The following is a 19,517-nucleotide window of genomic DNA, read 5'->3' as shown; positions in this document are numbered from 1 at the left end:
AATATGATTTTATATCTTCATTTTTTTTTTTTTTTTTGTCGGATTAATTAGCGAAGCCTTTGTAAATGGATGTGAGGAACGACCTTCTTATATGACAAAAAAGCACAATGTTTTTGTGTACATTTGGTTTTTCTAGTTTTAGTTTTAGTTTTAGCCTATAAATTAATGAAAAATGCAAGGTACTCTCCTAGGTGGATACTATTTTTTTTTTTTTTGAATTGTTCTTGTTTCTCTCAGTCTGTCCTAAATTAAAATAGTTCTTGTTTGAATGTAAGTTTAGCTGGTTTTGGAAGGATTTGTTTTCTTTGGCACCGTTTGGCAACCCCTCTCCCTCTCTTCAAAACTATTCACACTTCATTTTCTAAGAAAAAAATCAACTTCAAAACATTTTCACTTTTTTCATTTGTTATATCATATCATTTACTTTTTACTATTATTCAAATAAAAAAAAAAAAAAAACTACAAAACAAAACATTTTCATTTTTTTATACAACATTTTTATTTTTCTATACCAAACATTCTTACTTTTTTCACATCAATCTACGTCAGCTACATTAACAAAGAGAAAATGATGGAAAAGGGTTTGCCAAACATTTTATTATGTATTATAAATTTTTAAAAAATATATCTTTTTTAGATTTTTTGTTTTTTATTATTATTTTTTTTTAGGTTTGTAGATTTTTCTTTTGTTGTTAGGTTTGAAGAAAAAACAAATACTAATATTAATAATAATATATATTTTTTTAAAACAAAAACTCATTCCATTCTTCAAATAATATTTGTTCCCCACCCTTGCGAAATGAATAGGTATTATCTTTGTAGGGGAATAGCTATCCTAATAAGTGGTGAATAAGCAAACAAAATAATAGTTATTCTAATGAAAATAACTATTATATTCCAATGGTCAATTTTGTGTACCAAACGGCCCTTAGTGTATTCACGAGAAATTCACTTGAGTGAGACAGTGGATAATGAAATTTTGTGTGTGTTAAAAGTATTGATTAAATGATTAAATTTATCTCTTTATATCAATTTAAGTTTTTTTGATAACTTGTAATTTAACATGGTATTGGAGTCAAAGGTCTTGGAATCAAACCTTGATTCCGTTAAATCATGCCTTATTTAAATTAAATATTTAACGTGTGGGACCTCAACTATTAAAAGGGAGTTTGAATCCATATGTGAGGGAGAATGTTAAAGTGTTGATTAAATTTATCTCTTTCTATCAACTTAAACTTTTAAAATAAATAGTAATTTAACAGTATGTAGGGATAAAATTCAGAGGTCTACAAAATAACTCCAAAAGCTAGAGAAAGCTTGGAGGGTGAACAAGATTAGATACCCTAATGATATATGAAATGAGGTCTTCCCCATGGCCTGCTAAGGGCCATGACAACAGTTTTGCCATTTTAGAAAAAATATGTTTTTTTTTTTTTTAAAAAAAAAAAACTAAATTGTTTTTAAATAAAATGATGTGGCATATTGTGAGAGGTAATAACATGTCTCTTAGTTAAAATATTAAACAAAGAATTGGTAAAGTACTAATACACGTACCATCTACAAACTTTTTGAAACCGAAACATTCATTTGATAAATGGTACTATCAATTACTAAAAAAATAATTAACCCCATTAAATCTTAATAGATAATATATATAAATTACCATTGGAATATCACCAAAACCCAACAATAAGGGAATAAACTATAATTTCTCTTGCCTTTTCTTTTGAGGGACACTACTCAAGTAGAAGATTCACCTTTCAACTTTAATCAACTATAAGTAGCAACTATTTGGGAAAGTTTTTTTTTTTTTCCCCCATTAAACTAGAGAGTAGTAAAGTAAAGGGAACATTGAAACCCAACTTTTATTAGTAATACAATTTAAAACTTTTTTAGTAACAAAAAAAGGTGGATACTTTGACCAGGGTGCAGTTGTAACACTCTAATAAAGAGAGGAGGGGGCTTTATTAGACCTTCACTTCAAGTATAATCATAATTAAAATGATGTGCCCCATACATTAAAGGCTTGTGAGCAGTACCCTTTACCACAGAGAGTGAGAGAGAGAGAAAAGCCTTCAAATTACAGTCCATACAGTAGAGAGAGAGAGAGAGAGTGATAGATGGGGGCCAAGGACACAGGGAAAAGTTTTCTAAAACGACAGTTGAGTGATGGAGAGAGCATAAAAGCCTAAAGGGGCTTCGTAAAAAGCTCCACAAAACCCAAAGTACATGCCTGTTACTCTCTCTCTATCTCTCTCTCTCTCTGGGTTTTTTTGCCTTTCTCTATTATTTGGGGGGTGAAGGCAGGCTCAGCGTGTACCATACTTGATACAACACAACTACAAGCACCCTCGGATCTTTCTGAGCTGGCATGGCCCAGTGTCAGGTCCTCGCTTTTCTGAGCCCCTCCATCAACACCACCTTCACCACCAACTTCTTCACTCTCCCACTTCACCTTTAAACAAATCTCTCTCTCTCTTTCTCTACCTCTCTTTTCTAGTCACTCTCAGCGACACACCCACCGTTAGGAACGCAGAGTTATGGACCTCAAACTCGCAATGAATGGGCTCTAGAGGGTACGTATGGAAATGGGTTCGGGTTCTCTGGCTGAGTCGGGAGGCTCCTCTTCTTCGTCCCCGCCCATCTCGTCTTCTGAGTCACTCAACGGATTGAAATTTGGGCGGAAAATCTACTTTGAGGATGTGGGTACCGGGGCTCTGGACAAACCGGGTTGTGGGTCTGGGTCCTCGTCATCCGTGTCCACCCCGCCGAAGAAGACGAGGGGTGGTGCTGTGGTGCAGGGGGCTCAGCCACCTCGGTGTCAGGTTGAGGGGTGTAAGGTAGATCTGAGTGATGCCAAGGCTTACTATTCCAGGCACAAAGTCTGTGGCATGCATTCCAAGTCACCCAAGGTCACCGTTGCTGGCCTTGAGCAGAGGTTTTGTCAACAGTGCAGCAGGTCAGCCAACCCTCTGCTCTAGTTACTTTTCTTTCTCATTTGTTGCTTCCAATCGTTGTTTGTTATTCTGGTTAATCTTTGGTGGGTTTTTCTTCCTGTTTCTTTTGGTTCTGGGATTTGGGTTGATTGTATGTTTTTGGGTCTTGTGTTATGTTTTTTGTATATGCGGATTGCCATTTGTAATTGAGCGACTTTTTATTTTTTATTTTTTATCAGATAATGTTGTTGTCGGTTTTGTGTTATGTTATTTTGGGCTTGGAGGTGTTTTTTGTTCTTCAGTTTTTCGTGGGATGGAGTTTTTGATTTATTAGGTTTTGGTTATCTGGTTAAGTGCGTCTTTTTATTAAATTGGGGGTTGATGTGGGTGCTTGTTATTGGGTTTGGTTGTTTTATTTTTTTTGTGCTTGGATATCAGGATATCTATGGTTTGGTGCTTCTGGATTATTATTATTATTATTTTTATTTTTTTTGGGGATTTCTAAACAGTTTCAATGCATTTTGGTACTGGATTCATAGTGACATAATGCTTGGGCATTTACTGCTTGTCCTCTGTTTGCCATTTGTTCTTGTTGCTGAATGCAGTGTCGTTGTTGCTGCTGCGGGATATTGGGTTTGCTTGTAGATAGGTTTTGGACTTACGGTTGTCTCTTTCCTTGTTTCAAAGTTTGGCTTTGGGCAATGTGTTGTTAGAAGTTGACTTCTATAGCCTGTTATTTTGGATGTTCTGAATTTGAGGTCAATTTTGTTGTTATGAGGAGAGGTTCTTGTACAAATTTGTTCTGGAGTATTTTTTTTTTTTTGATAAGTAAAAGCCAGTTTTATTGAAAGCGTAAAGGCGCCCCAAAGTACACCGGGAGTATACAATAGGATCACCTAGCTAGAGAGAGAAAAGCGAACAAGGAAGTCATTATAGCTAATCGACACCGGGAAGACATACGCTACAGTCCATAGATACAAAGTGTGGAGACATAAGGATAGTAAGTCTTCCAAAGAACCTTCCAAATCTTCAAAACACCTATTGTTCCTCTCCCTCCAAATGCACCAAAAGAAGCAAGTAGGCACCATTTTCCAAACCGCAGCGCTCCCTCTCCTTCCCATAGACCACCAACAAGCGAGCAGGTCCGAAACCCGTCTCGGCATCACCCAAGACAATCCAAACCGCCCAAAGAAGGCGCACCACAAAGCGTAAGCTACCTCGCAATGGAGAAGAAGGTGGTCCACCGTCTCCTCATCCTTCTTGCACATCCAACACCTGTTTGTCACGATCACATGCCGCTTCCTTAGGTTGTCTAGGGTCAGAATTTTGCCCATAGCTGCCGACCACACAAAAAAGCTTGCCCTCGGCGGAGCATGTGTACGCCATACACTCTTCCAAGGGAAGTGCCCCCGTCTAGAACCAGCCAAAGACGCATAAAGAAGTTTGACCTTAAACTGGCCTCTTTTGGAGGAGTTCCACCACAACCTATCTTCACACCCTGGTCTCACTTGAGCTGACTGCAACAACTGGAAAAAAGAGGCAAAAACATCCACCTCCCAATCATGAGCCCCTCTAGAAAACGTCACATGCCACAGGTTGTGGCCACCACTCACCTCCAAGATAGCCGCTACTGAGGCATCCTTCTCACAAGCCATATTGAAGAGACCAGGGAAGGCTACCTTAAGAGCCGTATCACCGCACCACACATCATGCCAAAATCGAACCCTAGTCCCTTCCCCCACCTCAAAGCGCGTAAAGCCTTGGAAAGTATCCCAATCCTTCCTAATATTCTTCCATAACCCAACCCCAAAAGTACCTCCACACTCCAAGGAACACCACCCTCCCCATAAGCTACCATACTTCGCATCCACCACACCCCTCCACCAAGCGTCTCTTTCCAAACCGTAGCGCCACAACCATTTTCCTAGAAGTGATCGGTTAAAGTCCACCAGATTTCTGATCCCCAACCCGCCTTCCTTAATTGGAGTGCACACCTTCGACCACTTCACTAGATGGTATTTAAACTCGTCACCTAACCCACCCCATAAGAAGTTACGCTGAAGTTTCTCTATGCGCTTGGCAACGCTAACCGGAATAGGAAAGAGATCCAATCTGAAAATCCAGCTATACTTGCTTACAGATTGTCGGAGTTCTTCCTTCTGTAATTGCTGCTATTTTTGGGGCCCTCTAAGGCTCTACAGTGTCTGTACAAATAGGCGCACAGACACACTAAGACAACCCACCTTAAGAATATAACTACTTTTAAAACGGGTATGAGTTCAATATACATTTCTTTGATGCCAGCATCATGACCTGTGTAGCTATCATTCTTTACCAAAATATCCAAGTCTCCAGAACCAAATTTGAATCATGGGTTCTACATTTAAGAGCCTCATAGCTGGGCATTTTATATGTTGGAGGTGACATAGCTGTGGATGAGTTCCAATTAGGGATTATTACGTCAAAGTTCATTATTATTTGAAAGTGGAGGAATGACACCTTCAATTTAAAATTAAAAGCAGCTTGTTTCATCTCTTACAATAGTTTGACCAAATTTTGAGAATTCCTTAAGTTAATTTTGACCAAATTTAAAACTTTTTGTGGGTACCTTGTCTTATTTGAATTTTTGACCCCTTGATACAAGGGTGTTGGGGATGTATGCCAAATACCGAGCTAGTGCTCAAATACAGAATATTGTCTTCTTATCTTTTACAGGCCCCAACATATTCAAAATGGTAAGACTTGCAAAAGGAAAAAAATTATGAAAACTGGAAAATGTGGAACTACTAATAGTTAGTCCTAGAATCAAGACAGAATTAAAAGTGTGTGAGAGTTGGCTAAAATCTTTAGGTCCCTTCTCTTTCACTCTCTGTCTCTCACTCCACACCCGTTCGATAATATTCAGCACCTTCCAATTTCTCTCCCCCCTCTTACTTGCTCAATCTCTCACTCTCTCGTTATAGAAGTTCCCCCTCTAGTGTTTTCTTGGCATCTCCAATTGGAGGGTTCGCCAGCTTTGATTCGTCTAGATTTGATCCTCCAATCCTTGTCTTCACATCATGCTGGCCATGAGGTGATCTCTAGTTTTCTTCAGTTACTCTAGGGTTTTTTACCCTTGATTATGCTTGTATTATGTTTGCTCTAGGGTTTACTCTTGATTTTCTGGTGTAGAGCTGTCTCAGCCACCGCGGTGGCTGGGTCTCTGGCCAGCCACCTCGGTGGAGAGTTCTCATCCACTGGTGATGGCTGGGTGAGAGGCCAATCACCACAATGGGTGATGCCAGCCACAGCGGTGGCTGGCTGCAAAGGTAGAGGGGAAGGAGGAAATCAGGAAGTGAGGAGGTGTCACCTGTGACCGAGATCTGGTCAGGAAGCCAAGGTGGACTGGACAAACGAGCTTGGACAGAAGCAGTGGCCAGTGGAGGCTGTTTTGCTTGAGCTTTTTTTGTGTGATTTAGGACTCACAAAGAATGTGGAAGAAGCTTTTGATGCAGGCATTTGTGTTGTGACCGTTGAGCGCATTAACTAGGCGATGAATGAGGAGAGTTGTTCTGCAGATGCGATGGGTACGAACTGCAAAAGAGCTTAAGGGAGAAGATGGGTCACTGGGACACTGCCGAGGGAAAAGACGTGAGGCAGGTGAAAAGGTAAAAGTGAAGAACGTTAAGAAATGACAGTGCTCTCTGTTTTGAAAACAAAAAGCTTGGCCAAAAGGGGCTTTGTTAATCCTTCGATTTTTTGATTAGTAAATTTTTTTTATAAGGCTAAAATCTTTGATTATAATCAAAGATTGTAGGTTTGTTGGCTTGTCCATGTGGACATTCGTGTATATTGAACTGGATGACAAGTGAGGATACTTAAAACTTATCCAATTTCTATTCCCAGGTACAAGAGATGCCATGTCACTCTGGGAAAGAATTAGCCAGCTATTATCATTATTATTATTTTTCGATATTTGTTTGCCTTAATTTCTTGTTGTATCAAATTTCTACTAGAGTTCGTTTTCTACCAAATAATAGACAATTATGGTTTATTTATCCAAACTAATAGCTACTGTGTTAGTCTATGGTCAGATTTCATCTGCTTCCAGAATTTGACCAAGGAAAACGAAGTTGTCGTAGGCGTTTAGCCGGTCATAATGAACGAAGGAGGAAGCCACCACCAGGATCATTATTGTCCTCACGCTATGGCCGATTCTCTTCATCTATCTTTGGTTAGGCATTTTCAGTAGAATATCATTTTCAAACCACGTCTTTTCTTTTTACCTATGGGAGCATATATGTAGTTTTCAGTTATGCTTTACCCAGTATATAATTTTTTGGTCAATTGTTTGATTCTTGAAATGACAGAAAACAGCGGCAGAGGTGGGTTTCTGGTGGACTTTACCACATACCCAAGGCTTACTGGAAGGGATGCATGGCCAAGTACAAGATCTTCAGAGCAGGTACTTGGAAACCAAACTGCCACTGCGACGGGAAAGTTTCTTCCACATCCATGGCAAAGCAACACTGAAAATCCTCCATCTGACCTTTATCTACAAGGTTCAGCTAGTGGGACTGGTTATCCCGGTCCTGGAATTCCTCCGGGAGAATGCTTCACCGGAGTCACTGACTCAAGCTGTGCTCTCTCTCTTCTGTCAAATGAAACATGGGGCTCCAGAAACCAAGCATCAGGTCTTGGGGTGAAGAACTTGATGAATGCTGAAAGGGCACCCATGGTTCAATCAACAGCACCTCACGGTGCAGTTGTCACTGAATTTCCAAGCAGCTCATGGGTTTTGAAGGGCAACGAGGCTGGTAGCAGTTCACATGACATGCCCCCCGATCTGGGTTTGGGTCAATTTTCTCAGCCTCTTACCAATCAGTTTTCTGGTGAGCTTGGGCTGTCTCAACAGGGTAGGAGGCAATACATGGAACTTGGGCACTCCAGGGCTTATGACAACTCCCATCAGCAGATGCACTGGTCACTTTGAGTGTACCCTTTTGTGCTCTCCTTTTTGTGGACACCTTAATGTCTTGAAATAACTACTTCGAATTTCTGGCAGGTGATCATCAGTTTCTTGTTGTGATAAACCAAAACTAGATCTTGGTCTGTGCTGTTTAAAATTGTAGAAAACTGACTAGCAAGGTGTTCCCCTTGCACTACCTAACTGGCATTTTGCTACTGTTTGTTTATAATCATGTGATCATGTTTGTTGTTAAGAGTGAATGGTTTGTTGGTGAAGTTTTACTTTTAGCAGCTTTTGTTACGAAAAACGTATGGTCCCTTGCTCTTCAGCTGCTATCTTGCAGTGTTAGCGAGGGATTGATTACCTTCTCGCAGCAGCTATTTATGGATTTTTATCATGCATGAGACAGGCACATCTCCATCAGAAAAAGATTTAGGTTTCTGCCGATTGAACATAGCAAATTACCCTTGTTTTATGCACAACTATTCTACAATGTTGATATTGCAATTCTAACTAACTTCCGTAGTCATTGTTAAAAAAAAATTAGAATGAAGGGTTGGTCGGACTGCCACGATAACATTTTAGGATATTTGTGAGAAAAAACGTGGTATATATTATTGCTCTTAATCTAACTGACTTTTTTTTTTTTTTTTTTTTTTTTTCTAATACTTAATCTAACTGACTTGATAGGGTACACTTGGATCTAATTGACTTGATTGGGTATGGTTTGATGGGTAATGTTATATGTTACATTTTTATCTTGTAATGTTGATGTGGTAGGGTGTAAACGAGCCGAGCTTGAGCGAGCTTCCCTTGTTCAAGCTTGGCTCGTTTAAATTTTACTCGAGCTCGAGCTCGAGTCGAGCTTAAGGGCGAGCCAAAAAAATCGAGCTCGAGCTAATAATAAGTCGAGCCGAGCCAGCTCGCGAGCTGGCTCTTATATTTAATATTTTTGTTTTTAAATTTTTTTTTTAACTTCAAGTACTCTTAAACAGCTTAAGAAGTTAGTTTGCATATGAGCATTTGTTTAGCCTGACTAGTCGAGTATGGAGCCTGAGTCAATACAGCAAGACATTTGGTTTCAAAGAGAGAGGATATGCATTCTTTTATAGATAAGCAAACTTGGAGATTGATGTTTTCTTAACAATGTGGGACAAGTTAACATGTTGCATTCAAACTACATTGGGACAACGTCCCCTACAAAAAAATATTTTTTTAACGTTTCTCTCTCAATTCCCCTCACCAGTCACAACGGATCTTCCACCTAAACTTTCGTTTCTCACTCTCTCATTCTCACTCACCAGACAGGTAGTGATAGTGTTTGGGTCTGTTTGATTCTTCAATAATTTATGCCTTTCGCAATCTTCTTCAATAGTTTCTGCTTGATTCTTCTTCCTTTCGTTTGGATATGCTCTAATTAAATCGAGGTCTTTTTAATGATTGCTCTCTCTCTCTTTGATCACGAAGGGTCTAGAATTTTTCATTCTCTAATGGTTAAATATAAATGTAATTTTAAGGTTTTAATAATTATGAGATTTATAATTAATTATGTATTACTTAGTTTATATATATATATACACACACTCGAGCTTATACGAGCTGTTCACGAGCTTAGCCGAGTCGAGCCGAGCTTGCTTCGTTTAATATTCGAGTTAGGATTTGTGTTCATGAAGTGCTTCATTTAATATTCGAGTCGAGCACGAGCCGAGCTTATGCGAGCCGAGCCCGAGCTTACTCGCGAGACGCTTCGCTCACTTAACAGCCCTAGGTAGTTCCAACTAATACTTAGATTTTTCTTTTTTCTTTTAAACAATGAATGATCAAGGGTTGGTTAAGATTGTCACGTCATTATTATGAGATAAAAATGTGGTTTTTATCATTATTTTTGTTTGACATGGGTTAATAACATTAGTTCTAGAATCAAGATAAAGATTGTATTTTACTTGGGACAAAAATTTCCTTCAAATTGGGTTGGTTGGAGGAATTTTTCCAACCTAACACGTTTTTTGTTTTTAATTAATGCCATTAAAAAAGAATGTAAGAAGCATATGTTATTAAAAAAAATGTGATTCTCACATCACATGCTAAGGGAGGCACGACACTTTTAAAGACTTAATTGGAGGAATTTTGAGGAAATCTCAAATATTCTTTTCAAATTAAATATGTACATTTTTTTTTTCCTGATTGCGTTTTATTATATACTTTGTGTTTGAGTTGTCCTCTTGTTTTTTTAATGAAATTCGATTACCGTGATGTCAACATTTGTCACTTTATTATTTATCATATAAATATAATAAATGCCAATGTAGCAAAATTTCAACCCTATAATTGGAAAAATAATGGTTAAAATTTGAAGACCCATTGGTAGAATACCCAACTTTGATAGAATCCAGATCCTAGAATCAAAATATTAGCACAATAAACACCAAGGTGGCTAGTGGGTGTTGGTAAATCCGACCCATAGTGGCACAACCTACCCTTTAGTTTTGCTTATAATTTTAGGAAGGAAATTGTAGTTTGGATGAGCTGCAGATATGGGAGGCGTGTGTGTGTAAATGTATACGATGAGGACATTGATGCATTGCAAAATGAAGTAGAGAAAGGGGGGGAAGAATCAGTCATATGGCATAGATAATGCTGACCAACAAGAACTTTTCAATTTTTGCAACATTAAGGGATTAAGTGCTGCCAAATTTCTATACATTATTCTCTTATTTGTTAGTGCTTGAGATCCTAAAATACACGTACAACTCATCCATGAGGGATTTCAGGAAAATTCTCTAATTTTTGTACGTATGGTTCTCCATCCTTTTACATGGGAGAATAGTTGAATAAATATTACATGGCGTGCAGATTTAATCTTGATGACAAATCTGGATCAAATTGCTTCTTGCAAGTGTTTTTTTCACTCATTTCATCACGTCATAAGAGGGACGGCAAAAACACAAGAGAGATCCACTAGCAAGAATGGGAGTTTTACGCACAATCCTCCATTGGAAGCAAACTAGGAACTCTTAGTTCAGTGGTCGTCTTCATCAGTTCCAGGGCAATTGGCCAACAGTGCCTCCATTGATTCATACTGAAAGGAAAGGGGATTTTTTTTATTGGTTGGGGGGAAGAGTTAATAGAATTTTAGTGGGTAAAATCTCCAGCGTTGCCTTAATCTACCGAAAAAATAGTTATACCCAACTTACCCGGCATCCACAGAAGAGACAGTAATTATATTCATCTCTCAGTTTCATCAATATATCCTGCAAATCCTGCCATATAGTAGAGCGTGATTATTACCCACTAGATTTAGTAAGTGAAACATGTAATCAGCTCAAAAGCAAGTTATAAACAATGGGCAAAAGATCGAGTATGAAGAAAAGCCACAGCTTTCCAAACCAGAATCCATGTTAATCACTAAGCAAACTGATAAAGAAAGCACGTACAGTTCATCAACATTTGGATTCCATGCCAATTTCTAAGATACGCCAATCTTCCATGTATACGACACAGAACAAGAACTACATAAAAACATGATGCCAATTCCAACTATATCATGTCAGCCTCCTAAAACCAAATTTTGTTATAAGCTGGTAGAGAAAATTCTCCACTAGCATCCAATTTTTATGTACCAAAAGCCAAATTACTTGAAGCAGAGCTTCTAAATAAACATAGATCGAAAGTAACATACCTCTTCTGTTATCTCCTCCTCTTCATCTTCATCCTGTTCACCCTCCTCCTCGTCCTCATTCTTCTCAGGCTCCACAACTTCTTTATTCTCCAGTTGATCAAGAGCAGCCTTTGCTTTATTAAAATTAACTACAACTTTACGACTCTGCCACTGTGACTTCTGCCTATATCCAAACTCCACCATCATATCCTCTATCTTTCTCCTCTTCTTCTCAGCCATGATCTCCTCCTCCTTTCTTTTCTCCTTGTGGGGGTCCTCTCGGCCAATACCAGCTCGTGATCGTCGAATCTCAATCCCCACTGGTTCAGCCCTGCCTAACCCCTCCTTGCCTAAGGCTGAACCAGGAGTGTAGCCCATTTGCTTCAGAAGCTTGAATCCGATATTGGATTGTGGGATTGGAGCCTCCACTTTTGCTAAGGTTTGCTCATCCTCTTCTTGTTGCTTTCGTTCTCTCTCAAGTTTACGCCGTTCTTGCCAGCTTATGGTTTTAAACTGCTTCTTGGAGGGGAGAACACTTGAGGATTTGTTGTTGGAGATCTGCAGAAAACAAAGGGAAATATCAGTTTTCTATGGTCTCCAAGAAATGGGAAGAAAATAAAGGAAAAGGTAAGTCATAACCTTACATTTTCTATATCCTGATCTGCAAAATAATATTCAAGACAATGAAGACAGAATCTTCATTTTCATTAAACCAAATGACAAAAAGAACAAAAAAAGTTAGAATTCTAATTTCTGTCCATTTCCCTCAGTTTCTGAGGCAACTAAGTAGGGAGATAGGCCACTTCTACTTTCTTTTGAGTCCATCTTGTTCTCGCAAATCCAGAGCTTTGGGTTCCTCATCAGAGGAGGAGCTTCTGAGGTTTAGGTTTTAATACATCTTTGAGAAAATGAGATTAAAATCATGCCCCATTTGGTCACTGAATAACCATCGGAAAAGAAAGAAATAGATACAGAAAGTAAGGACCCAAATTTCCCAATTGGTTGTTGAGGAAAATAAAGAAACCTACTTTAAATTTCATGTAGGATGTACCATAAAGTTTATTCATCCAACGGTAAACCGCCCAAATGAAGCCAAATAGTTGTGCAAATCTCAATCCAATGGAAATATTCAAATATTGTCCACTAGGTATTAAACGATTATTTTGCTCACTCGAACTGAGATTCATGATTTCTTAAATATGTAATAACCCAGATTTATTTTCTTTCCTTTTGCCTCAATACTCTTGTCCTAGCACACTATGCTTGGTTGCCGAGAAAATGTAGGAAAGATAAGAAAAAGAAGAAATAAAATCTGCTTTATAAGCATAGCTGCACACAACCAATTATAGCTCACAATTTTTGAAATCAATACTTACTATGTCTCCTTCCAAAAAAAATACAACATCAAACGTTTACTCTTCTTTTTCTTTTCCCAGTTTCCTCGGCAATCAAACAGATTACAGCATTGGATTCCATCAAAAGGAAAGGAAAATTTCCAGTTTTTCCTAGGGTTTTGTTGTGGAAACATTTCACAAAATATTGCGCCACTACGCGCTGTTTGCGTGCTTAGAAACTGTAATGATAGTAATGAGAAAAAAAAAAAAAGGAAGTAGAATTTCTAAGTCACCAGTAAAGAACTTGCAGAACCCTAGCCTATTTCGGCATTTCTTGCTCTAAAGCGTTCTTTTTTTTTTTTTTTTGGGAACCAAACAGGCATAAAACTGACCTTTTTGGATAAAGGCTTTGGAGGGTCAGCGGTTTCTATAGGAACGAACCGAGAGAGGTCCCCCATGTAGTCTTCTTCTGCAGCCGCTCCACTGGTTGCTTCGTCCTGGCCTGATTCAGCCATGGTTGACAGCATCGCGTGAGAGAGAGAGAATGAGAGAGAATTAACAGAAACTCAGGGTGACTAGATGGGCCGATTTGGGCTTAACAAAGCCTTGGCAGTCCAGTCCAATAACTGAGGTTCCCAAAAGGATCTTAATTGACCTTTTGAAATGGGCGCGAAAGCATGGGATTTCGCAACCGTATGACCCTCAAGTCCCAAACGACTAACGGAATTTGCCGACGTGGATGCCAGCTCATCAGAGATTCTGTACTTTACAAGTTAAATATCACCACCGCCTTCGTACCAGTCCCTCTGTAGAACAGAGAAACACCCCCACAGCAAACATTCCAAACCCTCTCTCTCTCCCTCTCTCCGAAACACAGAGAATAGCTTCTTCAGAAGTAAATCCAAACCCTAATTTTCTTCTTCTTCTTTTTTTTTTTGTGTGAATATTAATTTCTATATCAGTTTTCTTGCGAAGCGTATCAAAGTAAAGGTCGAAGATAGTTTTCTGTATCCTTTGGTTTTGAAGGTGGAAGATAATCCCATTTTCCGACTTTTTATGCTTTCTTTATCTTTAATTTCGCTTGAAAAATGCGTTCTTTGTTGTGTTTAATCAATGTGTACCAAGTGGGTCATGATCAGCACTCTGTGCACTGTTTGGACTCACAGAATTGATTTTCAAGAAAAAGAAACATACAAGTTTTCTGAGGAAAGAATTACAGTTCTTTCTTCCAATTTTCTCTGAAACCAAAAAACGGCACTTGTTACGCATTTTTCCTTTTGAATCTGCTGTTTATGTAACAACTGTCTATATTTTTCAGGAAAGCACAGAGATTGATTACCTGACTAGTCTGATTCTCCTGACAAAATGGCCAAACAGTGTCCACATTTGTGTCTTGCGGTAATGATCTTCTCGGCAATTCTGGCTTCACAAGCTTGGGCATTTACCAATCCACTCGACGGTAGCTCTGATAATTCCTTTTCTTTCATTTTGGTATTGATTTTCCTGCGTCCTATGGAGTTCTTTTACATGAAAATTGATATAGTTTAGGTATTTTGGTGGTAAGCAGTGAGAAAGTGAAGGAAAATTAAGCAAAAAACTGTTTCCCTTAAAATTTTCACTGATTGAAGCATAATCATAGCAAAATACAAGATTCATACTTCCATATTGGCCGTTGTTGGGTCCACCGTCCACGTCAGTTACGGCCGTTATTTTCCAAAAAATAAAGTTGTTAAAAAAAGTCCATGATCAGCATTTGTGTGCTTGGTCACATATGCTAATAGGTAGATGATCAGATTTTTTATTTTTTATTATTATTATTTTTAAAAAAATAAAAACTAAATGAGCCCATCAGCATTGGTCCCCATTTTAGATATTGCTGTGCTTATCAACTGTATTTTCTTTACCTTGCAGTCACTGCTCTTCAAGACTTTTACAGGTCCCTGAGCTACCCACCAGAGCTGAAGGGATGGAGAGCGGAGGGTGGGGATCCTTGTGAGGAATCATGGACAGGAGTGTCATGTTTTCAGTCATCTGTTATATACCTGTAATGCACCTAGCTAGCTTGTGAACTATTTCTATTATATATAATACCACATTGCCAAAATGCTCAAAACCGACTTGTTTCTTACCCTTTGCAGGAAAATTCAAGGACTTAACCTCACTGGGTATTTTGGAAGCCAGCTTAATAATCTACATTACTTGAAGCACCTGTAAGTGATTATGCTTTGTTATATTTACTTATCAAAAAAGAAGAAGCTATAAAAGCATTTACTGAAGCTGTACTGTTTATTTAATTATTTAATCTGGTTTTCTTCTTTAGGGATGTTAGCTCCAATTACATTCTGGGTGAAATTCCATATAACTTACCCCCCAATGCCACTCATATGTAAGGTCCCTCTTTTGCATGTTGTCATTCTTGTACGCTGAAATTCTATTCTATGAGTATGTGATCATTTAAATTTAAATGTTTGCTTATTCTTCTAATCTTTCATGAATGCAGAAATCTGGCATACAACTATCTGCGCCAAAGTATTCCCCTCTCTTTGCCGACCATGAAATATCTCCGACATATGTGAATTGCTTTTCCCCTGAGTGCCTATTTTACTGGCTTGTCTATGTTTTAGGATTATTCAGTCATAAACCCTTATTTTTTTTGTTGTTGCAGAAATCTAAGCCACAATTTGTTATCTGGACCAATTGGCAATGTGTTTACTGGCTTACAGAATCTCAGAGTGTTGTATGTGTTTTTCACCTAATTTGTTTTTTCCTTTTTTGACGTTTGAAATGAAGAGAAAGTAAGGAACTTGTAACTTACAATATTCAATAGAACATAAACAAGTTCAGTTACAATTGAATTTGGGTTTCTGCTAAAAGAAAATGATGAACAATTCTGAAACACACATCTTTCTGAATATGGTAAACTGAAGTGATTTGTCAGTGGAGAGAATGGTAAACTGGTTGAGATGCCAAAATATAGAATATTTTGACAGATATCATTAAATTTCATATTATGTGCCTTTTCCAAATAATGCTAACTCTTTTCAACAGGGATCTGTCATACAATAATTTCACTGGAGATCTACCAAGTTCATTTGGATCTTTGACAAATCTTACGGAATTGTAAGTTTTTTTGCTTTACATTCTCACTTGGTTAATGTTCTACCTTATGGTTGGAACATTGTCTTTCTGCAATTATTTTTGTCATGTTGGTTTACATGTTTTGTGGGGTGTATCTGCAGGTTCTTGCAGAATAACAAATTCACTGGATCGGTCACCTACCTGGCTGAGCTTCCACTAACTGACCTGTAGGTTTCTCAATAGTTGCTTTTTCCTGCATTTTGCAACTCATATTGATCCATTTCTTTGACTGCTTGCTTGTCAGGGACATCCAAAATAATTTCTTTAGTGGCATTATCCCAAAGCATTTTCAGTCAATACCAAATTTATGGTAAGTGATCATGCCTACCTTTCATTTGCCTGCATTATGTATGAAATGGAATTATGCATTCATTAGTTCTCCACTTTACCCCTGTTAGGATTTGGGGGAACGGGTTCCATGTAGGGGACAGCACTCCACCCTGGGATTTCCCCTTGGAAACCGCACCCATTGACCGAAATATTGGTGCACCTCCTACAACTCAGTCAAGTGCCATTGAGAATGAGAACTATCCCTCTTACAAAGACAGCAGACACAAGATGAAAAGGCTGACTCCTGGAGGAATAGCTTTTGTGGTAGGTGGAGTAACGATGGTGGCAACATGTGCGGCACTTGTCATTGTGATCCACATTAAGCGAACCCGTGCACAGAAGCTTAAACAAATGGGAAGCGGCAATAGCTCGCCGCAGTCTCTTCCTGTCAATACAGCCAGAGGTAAACTAAACATCTTATCATCTACAGTATAATGAGGATTGAAGTTATATAAGTGATCCCCTTTAGTATCAAATTTGAATTTTTAACTTACTGGCATCAAATGTATACTCTTCCACTTAATGATTGTTTTTCCTTGAAAATAGATGGTTCAACTGCACTAGGAGAAACCCCACAAAGAATGTCTGTGAGCTCTCCACGTGTTCATTGCCCAAGGCGGGTACCTCCTGTTTACCATACCAGGACCGAGAAAAAGTCTAGAAGAAGAAGTTTCTCTAAGAGATGCAGACTCCCAGCAAGAACAAAACTTTATACTGTGGCAGAGCTTCAAGCAGCTACAAACAGCTTCAGCGAAGAGAATCTTCTCGGAGAGGGATCTCTTGGTTCTGTTTACAAAGCTGAGTTTCCTGATGGCCAAGTACAGCCTGCTGCACTTACCAATTACCATAGATAGATTTTTGCATCTTACATTATTAACCTTCGAACTTAGGACTAGTTATGAGATTCTTTGACTCATTTTTTGCAGATTTTGGCTGTGAAAAACATCAACCTGGTTTCCCTTTCATTGACTGAAGAAGAACAATTCATGGATGTTATTTGGACTGCTTCCCGTTTGAGGCACCCAAACATTGTAACACTTCTTGGCTATTGTTTAGAACATGGACAACATCTTCTTGTATACGAGTATGTCAGAAACTTGTCTCTTGATGATGCTCTGCACAATCAAGCATACAAGTCTCTGTCATGGAGCCTCCGTCTCCGGATTGCCCTTGGTGTTGCTCGGGCTTTGGAGTTAAGTTTCTTATATTATTCCTGCAACACATTCATATTTTCTAGTTTCTAGCCCACAACTTGAAGAAAAAAGGATCTTTGGATGCCAAACACCTGTTACTGTTAGGATAACTATGAAATCATTTGGTGAAAGCGTCCTATATTTGCACAATTGCCTTTTGTAGTGAGTTAGGTTCCAATTTCTGTATAACTGTAATTTTAATAATGACGTTTTTTTTTCCTCTTTGGATTTTCATTGTCATCATTTTGCAAATGATGTTTTCAGCTATTTGCACTCCACATTCTCGCCTCCAATCGCTCATAGCAACTTGAAGGCTGCCAACGTCTTACTTGATGAAGAACTCATGTCTCGCCTCTGTGACTGTGGGCTAGCTGTTTTGAGGCCACTAACAAGCAACAGAGTTAAAATTAAGGTAAGTACTTATAAGAATCGGTTTCATTTTGCAATTAAGAGGTTCTTTGCCAAATTCTGTTAACATTCTTAATTAGCATTTTCATTTGATATCAAAAGATAGTTGCTTAAATTAGAAAAAAAAAAAAAAAAAAAAAGATCTAGAATTAATAGATACTCATCCATTGTCATTGCTTATTGATGCAAACAGGCATCTGAAATTGCTATTTGTGACACTGGCTACATTGCACATGAACATGACCAACCGGGATTTGATAACACGAAGAGTGACATCTATGCCTTTGGAGTGCTGCTTTTGGAGTTATTAACAGGAAGGAAACCATTTGATAAGTATGGTTGGTGCTCATTTTCTTTATTTCTCTACATTCTTGTTGCCTTTCTTGATTATGAATATGTTCTGCTAATCTAACATAGTTCAAGACCGAGGGAAGAGCAATCTCTGGTGAAATGGGCTTCATCCCGGCTTCACGACAGTGAGAGTTTGGAAGAGATGGTTGATCCAGCCATCAAACGAACAATACCCTCCAAGGCTCTCTCCTGTTTTGCTGATATTGTCTCCCTCTGCATACAGGTAGTACCTCTTATACACACCTTTGACGCTTTCTATCTGATTTTATTATGCATCTCTTTCCCTCTCTCTGTGAATATGTTATCCATCCTTTTGTGTGTGTTTGTTTGTGCGTGTGGCCGGGACTTGAACAGGCTGTGAAGGAATTCCGACCGCCAATGTCTGAGATTGTGGAATCACTTAACACTCTGTTAGAAAAGCTCAGTATGGCAAAAGGTGGTGCAGCAGATGGTATTGAAGAGGATGAAAAGTCTTTCTGTTCAACCTACACCCGCTTCATAGGCTCACCTGAATAGGTGTCGGCTCACCTGAATTTACCTATTCATCCCCTTCACCACTGATACCAGTTCAAAGACTGAATTTACTGTACTCTATGCTTAATGCCATCGCCATATGCGCTCTACAATCAAATTGATTGTTCAGCATGTTTTTTGTAATTTTAGTTGATTGCTCCCCACTAAAATACTCCCATAGTTAGCATCTTGACCAAAAATCCGTTTGTACAGCTCTTATAAATGTACTGCAAGTTTTGAGAATACGATCACTGTTTGATTCGATCCTGCAAACTGAAAGCTGAGGGTTCAAAATAAATTTTCTTTAACTTGATTTTGGGTTCAAAATAAAGCATGATATCACCAGACAGCAACCATATAGCAGAAGACTAAGCATGGTTTTTTATTGCTCACAAGAAGGACTTCGATTGAAAGATTTCCTTTTTAAACCTTATTTGTAGCAGTCTTATTTCTTCTTCTAAGGATACATGAATTTTCATGCATTTCAAAGAGAACAAGTCTTTTGCACTCCTCACATTCTAATCCTTCCAATGTGGACATGGATTGCCTGCAATTCGGTGAGGCCACTGAATTGCAAGTACTTCGGTTGACCTCTACAGAGAGAAGTACAAGACTCATCAGCTCTGGGCAACCCAAGGTTTGAGGCTCGCCTGCCCAAGGCAAGTAAGCCATGCACCTGCCTTTGTAAAGCGTATTGAATTGCCTGCA

General features: G+C 38.6%; 3 protein-coding genes across 4 annotated transcripts; 2 read left to right on the top strand and 1 right to left on the bottom strand.

The window, feature by feature from the left end:
• Positions 1-2,472: 2,472 nt before the first annotated feature.
• LOC132161812 (squamosa promoter-binding-like protein 9) lies at positions 2,473-8,137 on the top strand (the record flags this gene model as incomplete). The annotated part of the gene is given in 3 exon segments (XM_059572009.1): positions 2,473-2,959; positions 7,010-7,149; positions 7,286-8,137. Coding segments are annotated over 3 exon segments (1,140 nt in total). The 3' UTR covers positions 7,909-8,137.
• Positions 8,138-10,522: 2,385 nt separating this feature from the next.
• On the bottom strand, positions 10,523-13,453 carry LOC132191246 (uncharacterized). 2 transcript variants are annotated; one of them, XR_009441243.1, is made up of 5 exons: positions 13,269-13,453; positions 11,564-12,100; positions 11,319-11,393; positions 11,079-11,144; positions 10,947-10,963 (listed from the first exon to the last, which is right to left on the bottom strand). XR_009441243.1 is itself a non-coding variant. In XM_059606185.1 (4 exons), the coding sequence occupies exons 1-4, from the start codon at positions 13,401-13,403 to the stop codon at positions 10,904-10,906; spliced, it is 798 nt and encodes a 265-aa protein (XP_059462168.1). In that variant the 5' UTR covers positions 13,404-13,450; the 3' UTR covers positions 10,523-10,903. The 2 variants fall into 2 exon arrangements, 1 of the variants encoding a protein (XP_059462168.1); XM_059606185.1 differs by lacking the exon at positions 11,319-11,393 and having other exon boundaries at positions 10,523-10,963; positions 13,269-13,450.
• Positions 13,454-13,698: 245 nt separating this feature from the next.
• Positions 13,699-19,037, top strand: LOC132191243 (protein STRUBBELIG-RECEPTOR FAMILY 2). Its single transcript, XM_059606182.1, has 17 exons — positions 13,699-13,771; positions 14,195-14,335; positions 14,788-14,920; positions 15,015-15,086; positions 15,197-15,262; positions 15,377-15,448; positions 15,542-15,613; positions 15,925-15,996; positions 16,116-16,181; positions 16,259-16,324; positions 16,413-16,747; positions 16,891-17,162; positions 17,271-17,536; positions 17,802-17,949; positions 18,139-18,278; positions 18,363-18,519; positions 18,651-19,037. The coding sequence occupies exons 2-17, from the start codon at positions 14,242-14,244 to the stop codon at positions 18,810-18,812; spliced, it is 2,193 nt and encodes a 730-aa protein (XP_059462165.1). The 5' UTR covers positions 13,699-13,771; positions 14,195-14,241; the 3' UTR covers positions 18,813-19,037.
• Positions 19,038-19,517: the final 480 nt, after the last annotated feature.

This window comes from Corylus avellana, chromosome ca9 (genome assembly GCF_901000735.1).
Source record: "Corylus avellana chromosome ca9, CavTom2PMs-1.0".
Lineage (NCBI taxonomy): Eukaryota > Viridiplantae > Streptophyta > Magnoliopsida > Fagales > Betulaceae > Corylus > Corylus avellana.
Note: the sequence above shows the minus strand (reverse complement) of the source record. Positions and strands in the feature narration are given on the sequence as shown.